At 33.9% G+C, this 14923-nt stretch overlaps 1 protein-coding gene across 1 annotated transcript in view; it reads left to right on the top strand.

The window, feature by feature from the left end:
* The window catches only part of LOC145249363 (carbonic anhydrase-related protein 10-like), a gene marked incomplete at its 5' end in the record, with an annotated part of 1273381 nt that overhangs the window by 692047 nt on the left and 566411 nt on the right, over positions 1–14923 (top strand). The window contains one exon of the mRNA XM_080110936.1: positions 2667–2821. Within this exon, the coding sequence (XP_079967062.1) occupies positions 2667–2821 (155 nt within the window). The remainder of the gene's footprint in view (positions 1–2666; positions 2822–14923) is intronic.

Here is a 14923-nt window from a genome sequence, read left to right as displayed (position 1 = left end):
GCCAGACTCCACAAAAAAAAATGAAATTTTTGTTCGACATCTTTCAACATTTTACGTAAACTCTCTTGAATAACCCAGCTATATCGCGTCCATATTTTTTTTACATTTTCACCCCAAACAAGGCACAGTGTCACTTTGATGTAGGGGGCTACTATCAGAGACAAAAGTTGAAGGGATACTATGTAGGGAGTTGGGCAGAAAAATGTCTGTTCACATTACAATCAAGCTTCAGTACAGTTAGGGAAGCAGGAACCCGGAAGATATGTTACGTAGTGTTATTATTACAATGATGAAAGTTCTATTTGTATCGTTCTTTGTGCGAGTCTTAGTGGTAGAGTCTTAAGAGAGATGAGAGTCTTAGGAGTGTTCATGGAGGTAAGAAGAGATGTTCATGTGTGTAAGAAGATATAGATGGAGATATTAACATATTGTTAGAGAAGAGATGTGAACATTATCACGTATATATAAAGAGAGAGTACATATAATTACACTTTGAGAGGGGATTTCATATCTAGATAGATAGACCGATAGGTTGGCATTTATGCCGATAGATTGAGAGGTTGGCATTTATGCTTTGACAGTTCGTATGAACGGGAGTGTTTATATAACATAAATAGAATGACACATATACTTTCTAAACATATATATTTTTAGATGATGAATTTCGGATAGTTCTTATATATAAATTGACAATACCTTTTTCATGTAATGATGGACACAGGAGACGGCAGTTGTAAAAAACACGATGAACATTTATTCTTCCACTTGACCGGTCAATTGCTTGCATCCAGGAATTCAAAGTTTCTTCTTACATTTTCTTTTTCTGTTTAAAACCCTCTCGCTTCCAGACGGGCCAAGATTCGAACTGGTCGGACTCTTGTCTGACTCTCTGACTCTCTACCTCCCTTCTGACTTCTTCACTAACTAACTAACTCTCACTTCCTATATTGAGAAATCTATGCATGTCCGGCCAACGTGACCACAATTCACGTGCCATCAACATGCGCACTCTGCACGTTTCGAAACATTCTGATTTCCCATTTTTCCTTTGTTGTTTTCACAAAGGAATTCAACCTACATATCTAATTCATATAACCCATTTTTTTTATTATCCAACATTCTTTCTAACAATGAATATCTTCCAGTCAAAATTATATTTATTATTTATTTTATCAGAATCAACAATTTACTGGACATTCCATTTAAACCCTATTGTTCTTTAAAACTTATCTCCAGGGTTCGATTCCCGTTTTCTCTAATTTTATTTTCATTTACTAATTCTCTTTATTTTTACTTACATGAAAAAAGGGACACGCCTTTTCATGTAACAGATATTCCAGAGTTTAGCAGTTCTGGGAAAAAATCTATTAAAGTAGGTTTTCTTACATCTATGGATCTCTACTGTGTAGAGATGGTACTTTGCTGCTTGTCGGGTTTCACGGGGGTATTTACGTGGAAGGGGTACAAGGGCTTGTAGTTCGTCGGATACTTGTAAAAAAGGCAGAGGGATGCAACACCTCGTCCGTGGGACATAGCTTGAAGCTTAAATGACAATTACGGACCTATAAGCTTCACGACTCTCTTTTGAACCCTGTTCATAAGTTTCACGGTTTTACGTTAGTGATAACTGTTCCTGGAAAACTTTATCAGAGTTCTTGATCTACTAATAGAAATGAAAGACTGTATATAAATATATAAAATAACATACACTTGTTTTGTCGTCGCTACAACTCTTCAGCGCGGCATAGACATATCAACGCGAATCAAATATCAAAGTATAGAAAACGTTCTTTATGGATATTTTCCTCTGTTGTATATGTATGTATGTTCTTTATCGATTCAGATATTTAAATCTGGATTTGTTCCTCTCTTAGTAACGAATATGAATAATAGGTGAATAGGAACCGGACAGCTAAAAGAATTCGAAATCAACGCCTCTAAGGAAAAGCTTTTAGCCATGTATAAAGAATGGGAAAACTCCATTTTGTTTGTATTTTAACAGATGGTAATTTATATGTTTTCTAGTATATAGTATCTCGACAATGGCAGAGAGGCTGGGAATAGTTTAATTCTCTTTACATACAAGCCCACGTTATTTTTCGTCTGTTCTGTTTCGTTCTTAACAATGAACTGAATCGTCACTTAACAATTCACATTACCCTTTTTGATCAGATTATGTATCAGTTAGGCCCCTTTTGCTATATAGTTTTCATTCACGCATCTATTTGTTATTTATCTTACACACCCGGCAGATGGTGTGTGAACAATTCTGAGTGCTGTAAAATATTATACAAAGCTAATTAACGAAGACTCACTTGATTACAGTAGCATTTCATGTCTTCTATCCATTCGAATAAAGAACATTTGCATTGGTATTAAAAAAATCACACACACACACATAATCTGTGACAGAACACTGCTGTTTATGTTACACCATTCTTATTTTCACACAACCAATCCCAACTTCGGAAAGTTCCTCCTATAATTATTATCGACTACTTGTCCGGTTTATATTCTGTTTAAATACCATGTGAAGTCACGTGCACAAACACTTTGCAACTAATAATTACACCAGCTAAGATACCCACCGATATTTAACACTAATACGTGAGTAAATTTCTCTCGTTGATCAACACTAATTATGTTATAACTTTTACTATTTACAGGAGACAACGTTAGCATCAGTCAGATAAGTCTCGCAGATTTAATCCCAAATACAGAACACTACATGACGTATGAAGGATCGTTAACCCAGCCCGGTTGCCAGGAGACGGTCACGTGGATTATTCTCAATAAACCTATCTACGTAACCAAAATCCAGGTAAGCAACATTTTTCTGTTTGTTATTCTGTTTCTTGGTGATTATAATATGATTACAAGCTTTTGGGTTTGACCTTTACTCCTGATCTGAAATGGCCTTGATAAGTGGTGACCTCCATGTAAAAAAATGATTACTCCTCGTCGATGAGTGTATAGTGTTGTAGCAGCAACTAAAAGATGTGACGGAGCACTCCTTATTACTTCTTGATATTAAAGTCTGTGATGTACTTCAAATACTCATGTGTGACGTTGCTTCTTAATCTTGTGTATCACATAGTCATTATCTGTACACCGTACCGAAACGATTGAGCGGGTTAAACCGGTTACATACAAAAGAGGAAGTATCGTTAAAATATCAAATTCACAACCAGTCATCAGTCGCTTGTATATCCCCATCAGGGGGAGATGATGACGTTAGGTTATTTTTCTGCAGTTCTTGTAGGGAGGTGTAGAAATCCCCATACATACAGTACATCGTAGTCCTAAATGGTCACCAGTCTGGTATTAATCAGCCTCAACGTTGCTTAACTTCGGTGATCAATCGAGAACTTGTGTGTGAATGTGATTATGTCGTTTATGAAGTAGCTTGTACCTCGTAAAAAGACTAGAAACATTGACTTACTTATTAACCTAGTTTTCTCTATTAGACTAGAACAACTTAAAAAAAAAAACAATTTTATCATGATTTTTTTTACATAGGAATCACCACTTACCAAGGCCCGAAGGCCACTCGAGAATAAGGGTTATTGCGTGTATAGTAGTCAGTGGGATAATATAAAATCGTTCGTAATGGAAATTTGGTCAACTGGATTGCTTAAGGGGACGTTTCATCAATAATTTGTTTACGTAAGACTTAAAGACTAACAAATTGTGGTCAGCTGAAAAACAGGTAAATGGAAGAGAGTTCCGCAGGCGTGCAGTTCTAAGAAAGAAGCTTTGTTCATGGAATCTACGTTTAGGTTTAGGCATAGATAAAGGGCGGAAAAAATTATTGACAGTGTTTTCAGCTAGACGGATGTTTTTTGTGAAAGTTTGTCGAGGGGAGACCATAGGTTGGAGCTCGGGCGAGCACTTGCCATGAAAATAATGATAAGCAGAGACAGGCTCGAAAGTCTCTTCTGTGGGAAAGACGTTGCAGGGAAGAGAAAAAAGCATCCCCTACTAGGCTATGAAGTCTATTTTGGACTCTTTCAAGGTAGTATTAGGTGCTTCTATCAGCTCCTGTCCAGATGTGGCAACAGTACTCCATCGAAAAAGAATTGCATCAGAAGTGCATCGGAAGTGACATATTTTATGGAGCGGTAGAAAAAAAAACACCATTTTTCCAGCGACCTTTTAATCTCTGTCTGTATACTATCTTTAGTGGAGTTTGAGCAAAGCACAGCACATTTATTTTTAAATTTTTTACAAATCGACTTTTCCTTCAACCACAAAGAGTCAAAATATCGCAAACTTAAATTCCACATGAGATCACCTACTTTCCAGTTTACAGCATTGATTTTTATAACCCAATTTTCTACCAAAAACATCGTTATCACATTCCAGTTTATTATTATTTATCATATAATTTTCATTATTTCCTCTATCCGTTATTTATTATTATTATTGTTGGCTCACAAGAAGCTTTCACACAGGTCATCAACGATATCATTGAGTACAGTCTGTGGTGTTTCCTGGAAGCTGAGTGATAAGTCTCCCCAGATGTTCCAGTACTCTCTACCACTTTCGATAACATTTGCAAATAAATTTGCATTATTGCAACATCTGCTTGCCGTTGATTTCTCGTTGGCAGCGACCATTGGTCTTTACTGGAATTTAAGTGGCAATAAGCCTCCCCAAGGTCCCAGTTCTCTTCGCACTTATACAGTGGCGGTCTGGTCAGTGCTCACTCATCGGTCTTTCCTTCATCCTTGACTTTACTTGGCTATTCAGTCTCACTCTTTTGGGGGACAGAGGTGTGGTAATGTCGGGATGGGGTGGGGTTAGAGAACTTTAAGTTATGCAGCTTCAGTGTTCTTGGTTCCATATAATGCTTCACGTTTTATCTCTACAGCAGTTTGTCTGGCCTACGCTTGTGGTTCCTGTGTGTTAGCCTCTACATTCAAGGGTTTCCCTTAATATTTCAGCTGTTGTCATTATTGTTGTTCAATGTATTTTCCAGTCATTCCTCTGATTCCAATTTCTCCCATTCTTTTTTCAAAGTTTTCCGGAATTGTTCCTAGTGCTCCTACTATTATAGGTAATATTTTAGTTTTCTTCATCTTCCATATCCCCTTCTGCTCTCTGGCTAGTTCTGTGTATTTGCTCCGTTTCTCCTTTTCTTTGATATTCACCCTGTGGTCAGCTGGATTAGCAAAGTCTACGATTTGGCAGGATTTATCTTTCTTGTTAATTATTATGACACCTGGTTTTTATTATTATTATTATTATTATAATTATTATTATTATTATTATTATTATTATTATTATTATTATTATTGTATTCACTAAGAGTTTTCACACAGGCCATCATCAAATATTAATCTTTGACAGCTATCGATGGTGTTACCTGCATTCCAGATGACAACAGCCGCTTACCATTGACTTCTTGCTAGTGATATTCACGGGAATTTGGTGAAAATTATTATTATTATTATTATTATTATTATTATTATTATTATTATTATTATTATTATTTACCTCTAAAGTTTTCAGGCATGTTATCATTAGTGATTGTTCGCTGACAAGAATCGACGGTGTTTCCTATAATCAAAGTGACAAGACTTCACAAATTTCTTGTACTCTCCAGTTATTTCGCTAATCATTGCAAATAATTGGTGTTATCGTAACAGCCGCTAACAGATTTCACCTTATATAATATATAATATAAAGATTCGTCAAAATGCGAAGCCGAGTTTAATGAAAAATTCAATTAAGCATGGCTTAAAAATACTATAACATCAGTTGAAAAATTGGCAAAAAAGATTCCTCAAAATATAAAGCTGTTTCTGGTTATCTTTTACAACGTTGAAAAGTTGTTTATTTTGGGAATTATTTCTAACGTGAATGATTTGAAAAGAATAATAAATTTCGAGTTCTGCGGCACCTATTCTCTAAAGTAAGGTAGTAGCTTGTCTAGGCGCACTGATGAGCTTTGAAACAGCGAAACAGTACTGTATGTGGGTCACTGTAATGCCTCCTATCTTGGGTTGAGCATATTGGGAAGTGATATACAAATTACCATTGGCACATTAAGCGATGCTCTTTGTGTAAACAAATTGAGCTTATGTATTTGGACAATGTCAAAACATTATTGACTCACTGCCCACATAGCAGCAGCCATATAGCGCAATGTTTTGAAGCTCCGACTATCGTTTGGGCGGTCGGGTTTCAATCCTGGCTTGAGGTAGTTGCTTATCTAGTTGCACTGATGAGTTGTGAAACAGCGAAACAGTACTGTATGTGGATCACACACACGTATATATATATACATATACATATATATATATATAAAATATATTTTTAGTCATCGACATACAGACCTGTTTCGTTGTTTCACAACTCATCAGTGCCGCTAGACTAACACCTCTCTCAAGCCGAGGATCGAACCTAGAACCGTCGTACCCGACATTACCCGGTAATGAATGATGATCAGCGATTATTTCACACTCCTATATTTTTATTGTCATCAAAATAGGAGAAATCGCTATTTTTTAATCAAATGGATTGATTCCCTGCTCTATTTGGGGACCCATCGCAGTGCATCCGGAGAAAGTTTCACTTGACTACCCGCAGTAAATTAGTCCACAACAAATTGTAGTCTACACTGATATGTAGAAAACTTACTGTTGATTTTATAAAATATTTTTTTATATACTGGCTTGAATTAAAATTTAAAATGCAAAACTCTAGTATAATGGTTCAATTGAGTTCTAAACGCCCCTGCCATATAAAAAAAAACTACTGTTGATTTTATATGCCTGACCTTACAAATTTAGCGGTAATAATGGCTTGAATTGCAGTTATAAATGAAAAAGTCAAGTATCAAGGTGCAGTTTTTGCTTTAAACAGAAACATTCATTTCAGACACGCCCCTGTCTTATCAAAGAACCTACTGTGATTTTATATGTCGCTTTTTTTTCGCTTTTGTGGTAATAAAACTTTTAAATTGCACTGGTGGTGTTAGGCTATTTAGCTTGTTACTTTTGGTCAAAACCGCATTTTGCTTCTTTCATCGGATAAATTGATGATCGATTATAAATAATTATCAAAGACATTTTGATACAAAACCTATCTCGTTTTCGAGTCCACAGGGAACGAAATCACAGATATACACACGGACACATACACACAAAAAAAAATTCGTTGTATATATATATATATATATATATATATATATATATATATATATATATATATATATATATAAGGGGATTAGAGCAATAGTCTAAAGAGCTGAGTGTATTTCAATGTAACAGTGAAATTACTAGTTTAATAAAAATACAGGAAAGAGAAAGTGCTCGTTGTAATTTAGATATATAATAAGCTCGATAGGTAAATATCCTAGAGCTAATTCAATATTCAGTAATGTGATTGATAATTTAAAATTTTAAAAATCAAATTATAATTAAATTAAAAATCCGTTTCATAAGAAGGAACAACAACAAATCAATTATCTGTACGATCGTTGGCTTTTTATTGTGGTAGACATCCAGTTACGAAGAATAATTATTACATATAGTTTTTTTAATAAGCAAGGTCTCCTCGTCAGCAAATTTTGAAGGGTTTTTATTAAATTTAAAAAACACCATAAATAAACCTAGCATTAAAAGTAAGGCAGATGTATCTTTTAATTTTTCGCCTTTTGAAATCAGGAACTATGGTTAAAATACTCATATATATGTTTGCTATGGTTTTTCACCTCTTTGAATGATGAATTTTAAAAAGGGGGGACGCCCGTGTAATAAATTATTTCCGTTAGCGTACTTTTGATAATTGATTTGTTGTTGTTCCTTCTTATGTCACGGATTTTTAATTTAATTATAATTTGATTTTTTAAATTTTAAATTATCAATCACATTGCTTAATATATATATATATATATATATATATATATATATATATATATATATATATATATATATAGCATGGGTGTCCGGCGTTTTGGAGGTGTATATTGAGCAAAAAAAAAAGTGGTAGTAGGAAGGCAGGCTCGAACCCGTACCGCAAATGAGGAAAAGAACGAGAAAAAAACGGAAGTGACGTACGTTTTAATTAAGGCTTAGACAAGGAGAGGATGATTTTCGAAAATATCGGCGAAAAAAGCGACCTCCCCCCCCACCCCCCACCCTTTGGAAAGATCCTAATTTAAGGGGAAAATATTAATTTGTTAGCCAATTTTTCGATATTTGTCGTCTAAAAGGTCGAACTTCTAAACGATACTGTTCTTTTAAAATTCTGTCGCCTCTGTCGAAAGTTTTAGCAAACATACATACATATATTTATATATTAGTAGCTCAAGTTTTCGACCCAGACCGATTAAAAAAGCTTGCCCTATCTCTGAATACCCTTTATGTAAAATTTCAAACGTTGTCCAAGGAACCTATATCTAAAATTTAAAGTGTTTAGACCCAAAATTGGCAGAGGAGTGTGGTAGAGTTCTCAAAGGTCAAATCGTTGAACTTTGACCCCTTAAAAGACATATTTTGCTGAAAAGCGATTACAAAGATTTTCCCAAATCACAGTACCCTGTATATCAAATTTCGAGTCTGCAGACAGAAAATTGTGTAAAAGTTATTGTGTAGGGAAATGAACACAGACAGATACACACACACAGACAGGCACTTTCACTTATATATATATATATATATATATATATATATATATATATATATATACTAGCAAAAGTACTCGTCGTTAACTGGGTTCAAAAACAGCCTACAGAAAATGGACTCTTATTTATGAAAGTATGATAGGTTATGGAAAGGAATGGTTGTAAAGAGATAGCTTCGAATTTGGGGTATCAAAACCAAAGCAAAATATGATGAAAGTAAAAATAAAATAGATAAACCCCATAATTTATTATACTATACCTGTTCACACTGAAACACTTATCACAATGTTCTGTGAATCTATATAAAAAAAAATCTTGTTAAACTTTGTGACATATTTCCATTCTATGGAGGTCAGGTGCGAACGAATAGGCCATAATTTTATTATACCATATTTCTTCAAACTGAAACATAATTATCAAAGTATACTTACGCAGATAGATATGAAAAGTCTTTATTAAAGTTTGTGCCATATTTCCATTCTATGGAGGCCAGGCGCGAACGCAAACCCCACCATTTTATCATACTAATCCTATTTAAGTTTAAAAAATACTTATCAAAGTATTCTTATGTACATCTATATCAAAAACACTTGTAAACGTTTTTATTTTTTTAATTTTTAATTTTTTTATTTCCATACTTTGTGGACCAGGCGCGGACGCAGACCCCACAATTTTAATGAACCACCGTTCTGCCAGATCAAACATACCCATTCCTGTGTCTCGATGCATCTTCTATCATTATATGTAATCAGTTTTTTAAAATAGTATACCCATATAGGAGCCTATTCGTGACCAGACACACACACACACACACACACACACACACACACACACGGACATTCAGCTTTATATTATAGATATATATGTGTGTGTGTGCGTGCGTGCGTGTGTGTGTGCGTGTGTGTGTGTGTGTGTATTCCTTACATTATATCAAATATATCTAAAAAAAATAAAAATCCTTAATATTGACCAAAACAGTTGAAATAACAAGTTTAATAGAGACATGTTTCCGACTTCGGCGCATATATACTTGTTAGGTTGCATTTCATTGATCAAAAGGAAAAAAAAATCAGTCCACGCTCATCAGTTTCTTTTACGCCTTACGCGCGCTATAGCTGTGAAAGCGTAAAAAATATTAATATAGTCACGTGCTGAAATAAATATACTTAAAGAGTAAATAAAATTAAGTGTTGGCTGATTTTCGTTTAGCTCTGTGGGATGCAAGTAACCAGTATATATATATATATATATATATATATGTGTGTGTGTGTGTGTGTGTGTGTGTGTGTGTGTGTGTGTGTGTGTGTGTGTGTGGCCGAATCATATAAATTTTCATATTGGTATCTGTCTGCGATATATATATATATATATATATATATATATATATATATATATATAATAAGAATTACAATTAAGTTTACAAAGATAATTCAAAATATCAAACTTAAAATCTATATAATTATAGAACTCAAATGGACTTGTAACGGGTGTTGTAACCCCACATCCGGTTTGCGACTTAAATCCATAATAACGTAAACAAATAAACACAAATCGTTACTTTTGCAGAATTTGATCTGCGCACTGAAATATTAACGTTATAATTTAGAAAATATTATTTAACATGGGAAGAGTGGGGATGTTTTGCAACTAATCTGTATTATAACTATAGTCGCAATTTTCTTAAAAATAAATCAACTTTGCGCTGTTGACAACCTTAAGAACAATTTTCAACGGCGTTTTTTTTTTCATTTTTTAATACACCTTTCTTAAAAACATTCATATATTTTCTTCTACACTACCAACATAAATAAATAACCCTGAAAATATGTTTTTTTAATATACTTTACAAATAAATGATCAACGCGACAATAAAACGTATTGTTTTACTGTGTACGTTTTCAGCGTCCCAATTGTTTTTTTTTTCGCGTTTAAATTATCCAAATAAACAATTGTTAATACTTACTGCATTTTTTTTACATCGTTCATTTCCGTATTACGTTTAAGTTATTTTAATGCAATTTTCTCACAAATAAATCTACTTTAACCAGTTGACAACCATAAGAGCATTTTATAACAGCGATTTACTCACCGCCTTCCTTTTTTTAATTTATTCTCCATTTTGTATACATCTTTCTTAAAAAACATTCATACATTTTCTTCTACACTACCAATATAAATACATAACCCTGAAAATATGTGTTTTTTTATTTGCGTTACAAGTAAATAATCAACGCGACAATAAAACGGATTGCCTTACTGTGTACGTTTTCAGCGTCCCAATTGTTTTGTTGTTGTTTTTTCGCTTTTAAATTATCCAAATAAGCAATTGTTAATATTTTCTGCTTTTTTTTACATTGTTGATTTTTTTATTGTCTTAATTAGTTTTATTGACCTTATTATTAACATATAAATTGAATATTTGACCCATTGGGTTGTGAATGTTTGTTTAAAATAAATAAAAAAAAGTTACATTTTATTTTCATTTTCTATTTAAAAAGCCATTCTTAATATGGGAAGAGTGTTTTTAACTATTCTGTACTTTCATCTAACAATTTCCTTTAAAAACGATATATCAAAATTTGAATTTAACTTATGTTATGTATTACGGTATCTGTTCAGTGCATATTTATATATAAGCATGGCAAACCACTTATAATTCAATGGATGTACATTTGTTTTTGAAAAATAAACAATTATAAACAGAAGGACTCATAGAAATCTATCTATATTCTTTTTCCATTTTAATATACTTTCATAGAAATGTTTCTGTTATGTCACAAAAAAAAACTATTTTCTTTACGTTACAAGTGTGAGGTTTATACATTAATTCCATAGCTAATATAACATTCTGACCCAACGGGTAACGGGTAGTCTAGTACATTATAAATATTAAAGACTTAATATTATGAAGTAATCCTAACCACATGTAAAAGCTCAATAAAACCAAATAGGAAATAGAGCTTACAATAAGAACAGGATTAATAAAACATGTTAAAAACACTTTTAAAAGAGTTTAAAACATATTTCGTGTTTCCTTTTTGAAAATTAAATATGTTTAAAATTCTCTATAAAGTGTTTTTAACATGTTGTATTAATTCTTTGTTGTTATATATATATATATATATATATATATATATATATATATATATATATAATGAAAATTACACTTGAATTTACCAAAATGATCAAAAATGGTAAAATTAAAGTAAATTATAAATATTAAAGAATTAAGATTTATAAAATTATCTCAGCCAGATATAAAAGCTCGATAAAACCAAATAGGAAATAGAGCTAATAATATGAGCAAACAGTTCATAAAATATGTTAAAACCCCTTTGAAATGAAAATAAAATATGTTAAAACCCCTTTGAAATGAGTTAAAACATATTTAATCTGAAAAGGAAACACTAGATAAATGGATAGTCCTTAATCCGCGGAGTTTCGAAGAAATACTTTCCTTCTCATCAGAGGGTAGGTATTAGCAAAATGCGGGATCGGATTTTGCATGCAGAAGTATTTGATGAAACAACAAGTAAGTCAAAGATCTTACTTGAAAACAAAATAAGTTAAGCAGAGGGAATATGGTAAAGAAAAAGGTGATTACACCTGAATGGATAGTCTGGTGGAAGATGAAAAATCCAGTGACGGTAAAATCCAAATGTAAAACTTCAAGAAAGTTATAAGAATTTCCATTTGTACAAGTAAAATCCAAGGAAATCCCGTAATTGGAAGAAGATGGTCCATAATAATCCAAAGGCAGAAATCCATGGAATAATTCATAAACATGTGTACAAGGAAAAATAATAATAATAATAATATTAATAAAAGAAAAATAATAATTTTTTATTTATAGTTATGTCTTGGAAGTAGAGTTAAAAGCACATCTTATTATTTTTATTTTATTATGGGATTTGTTCACAACTGGCCAACTAGTAGATGATATGCGACAAATAAAAAAGGAAACCGGTTTTCATCAAATGAAAATGGAATCATATCGTCTTTTCTAGGGCGACCATTTTATCGTTCCACCTTACATATATATATATATATATATATATATATATATATATATATATATATATATATATGGGGGGGCGGTGTTTAGATTTAGACACGTATAAAAGAATGTAGTAAATTTTTTTCCATTCTTTTGTATTTTTAACGACAATTTTTGGCCTCTTTCTTTTGAGTAAGGGAATTATATTTTCGAAATATCAAAGACTGGTATCACACCGGATATCTCAAACAGTAAGTCATTTATACTGATTTGTATATGTGGATAATCTGGAAAATAGAAAGATATACAACGATAGAAAAAAAGCACAACTCTACAAGACCCTCTTTTGTTGGTCCATTTTTTTTTCACCTATCACATCATTTAATTTCCGGTTCCCTGCATTGCTATAGCTTTCTTATACTCTTCCACATTTATTTACCTGCAATGCTTCAAGCAAGCTACCTTTCCATTTCTTATATATTTATTAACATGATTTACTTTAGGTTAAGTTATTTATTTTAGAGGACGCCTCATCAAGAACCTGCTTACGTTGGACTTGAAAATGGCCATGTTAGTCAGCTTGGAAGCCGTTTTGCAGTATTGTATTCAACAGATAAGCAATTATGTAAAAAAAATGATCTGCCCATGGAATTTTTGTCTAGTTTTAGGTACATATACAGAGTAATGAAAATCGCTGATTGGGCGTTTGCAATGAATGTTTTATAGAGAAGGCAATAGAAAGTCATATGAGAATGAGAAATCAGGGTGGGGGGGGAGAAAAGTAAGTTGCCCTGCATATCGCTAAGCTAGTTTTGTACTCTGTCTTGTTATGACAAAGCGTGCCCTGAATAGCTCTCTCAAGATGCAGCAACAGTATTTTACAAGGGGCGTGCAATAAGTAATGCCCCTGACTCACTTCCCATAGTAGTAGAGCAACAAAACTTGGCACAGTTATTAGTCTTTCTCTACATAGGAACCATCCATAGTTAGGCATTTCTCCCATCGGTTGATGTAGCTCTGGAGGCTGTTTTTGTAGAACACTCCAGGTTGGTCCTCCAACCACGACGTGACTTCAGAAATCAAGGCTGCATCATCTGGGAAATGCTTTCCTTTCAAAAACAACTTCATGGCTAAGAAGAGGTGAAAGTCAGAGGATGCAAGGTCAGGAGAGTAGTGAGGATGGGGCGGATTTCATAACCACGTGCTTCTGATCTGGCGACATGCGAGCTGCTGTACCTTTGCTGTTCTTGCTCCGCCTCTTGATTTTTATAGCTTCCCTTAATTCCTCAAAAGTGAAGCATAATAGGCTCCTGTAATTGTGGTACCCTTGGCCAGGAAATCCGTCATTACTACTCCGTCCTGGTCTCAGAGGACTGTGAGCATGACCTTGCCAGCGGAGGGCTGCACCCTTGCCTTTTTTCGAGGTGATAAATCCAAGTGCTTCCACTGCCTTTACTGGGCTTTGGCCTCTGGATCATAGTGATGGACCCAGGTTTCATCCTGTGTAATCAGTCTTTTGAAAATCATTGACTCATCTTCTTGGCACATCTCCAAGTTTATCCTCGAGCACTCGACGCGTTCTCGCTTATGGAATGGTGTGAGCAAGCTGGAAATCCATCTGGCAGACACCTTATGCATATGCGAATGGTCATGAATGATAGTTTCCACAGACCCTGTACTAATCTTGACATCTTGGGCTACTTGGCGAATATTAATGCGCCGATCTTCCAAAATGGCAGTCTCAATTTGACAGACAGATGTCTCATCAATGGCAGAAGGGAGCTAACAGGTCTGGGAGCTGTTTCCACAGACTTCCGGACATGTTTGAATTCACGATGCCAACGTTTTACAAGGTCATATGATGGGGCATTATCACCATGAGTTTCTTTCATTTCATCAAAAGTCTCACATGCGAAATTTCAGCTAGATTAGACAACTGGAAGTGGGTCAGGAGCATTACTTATTGCACGCCCCTCGTATTTCAAACATGTTTGGCTCTTATAAAAGCAAAGGATTGCATCGCAGGTGAGATACGTTTTCAACTGATAGATGTACGTGTTACTCTTCAGATTAGAAGTTAGAGTTAGTCCCAGAAGCTTGTTAAAGCATTGTGCTTTCCCAAGATGAGAACCATTTATTTTAATTAGGGCCAGGTGGGTATTAAAACGTTGTTAATGGAAAGAGAGAAGCTTGGAGTTAGATGTATTAAAATTAATCAACTACCTGTTTTCCCATTGCTCTACGTTCTTAAGGCCAAAAGATATAGAATCAGAAATGTCTACTAGTTGCTGACC

The sequence above is a fragment of the Euprymna scolopes genome, chromosome 28 (assembly GCF_053919585.1).
Source record: "Euprymna scolopes isolate OS-2025 chromosome 28, ASM5391958v1, whole genome shotgun sequence".
NCBI lineage: Eukaryota > Metazoa > Mollusca > Cephalopoda > Sepiida > Sepiolidae > Euprymna > Euprymna scolopes.
Note: the sequence above shows the minus strand (reverse complement) of the source record. Positions and strands in the feature narration are given on the sequence as shown.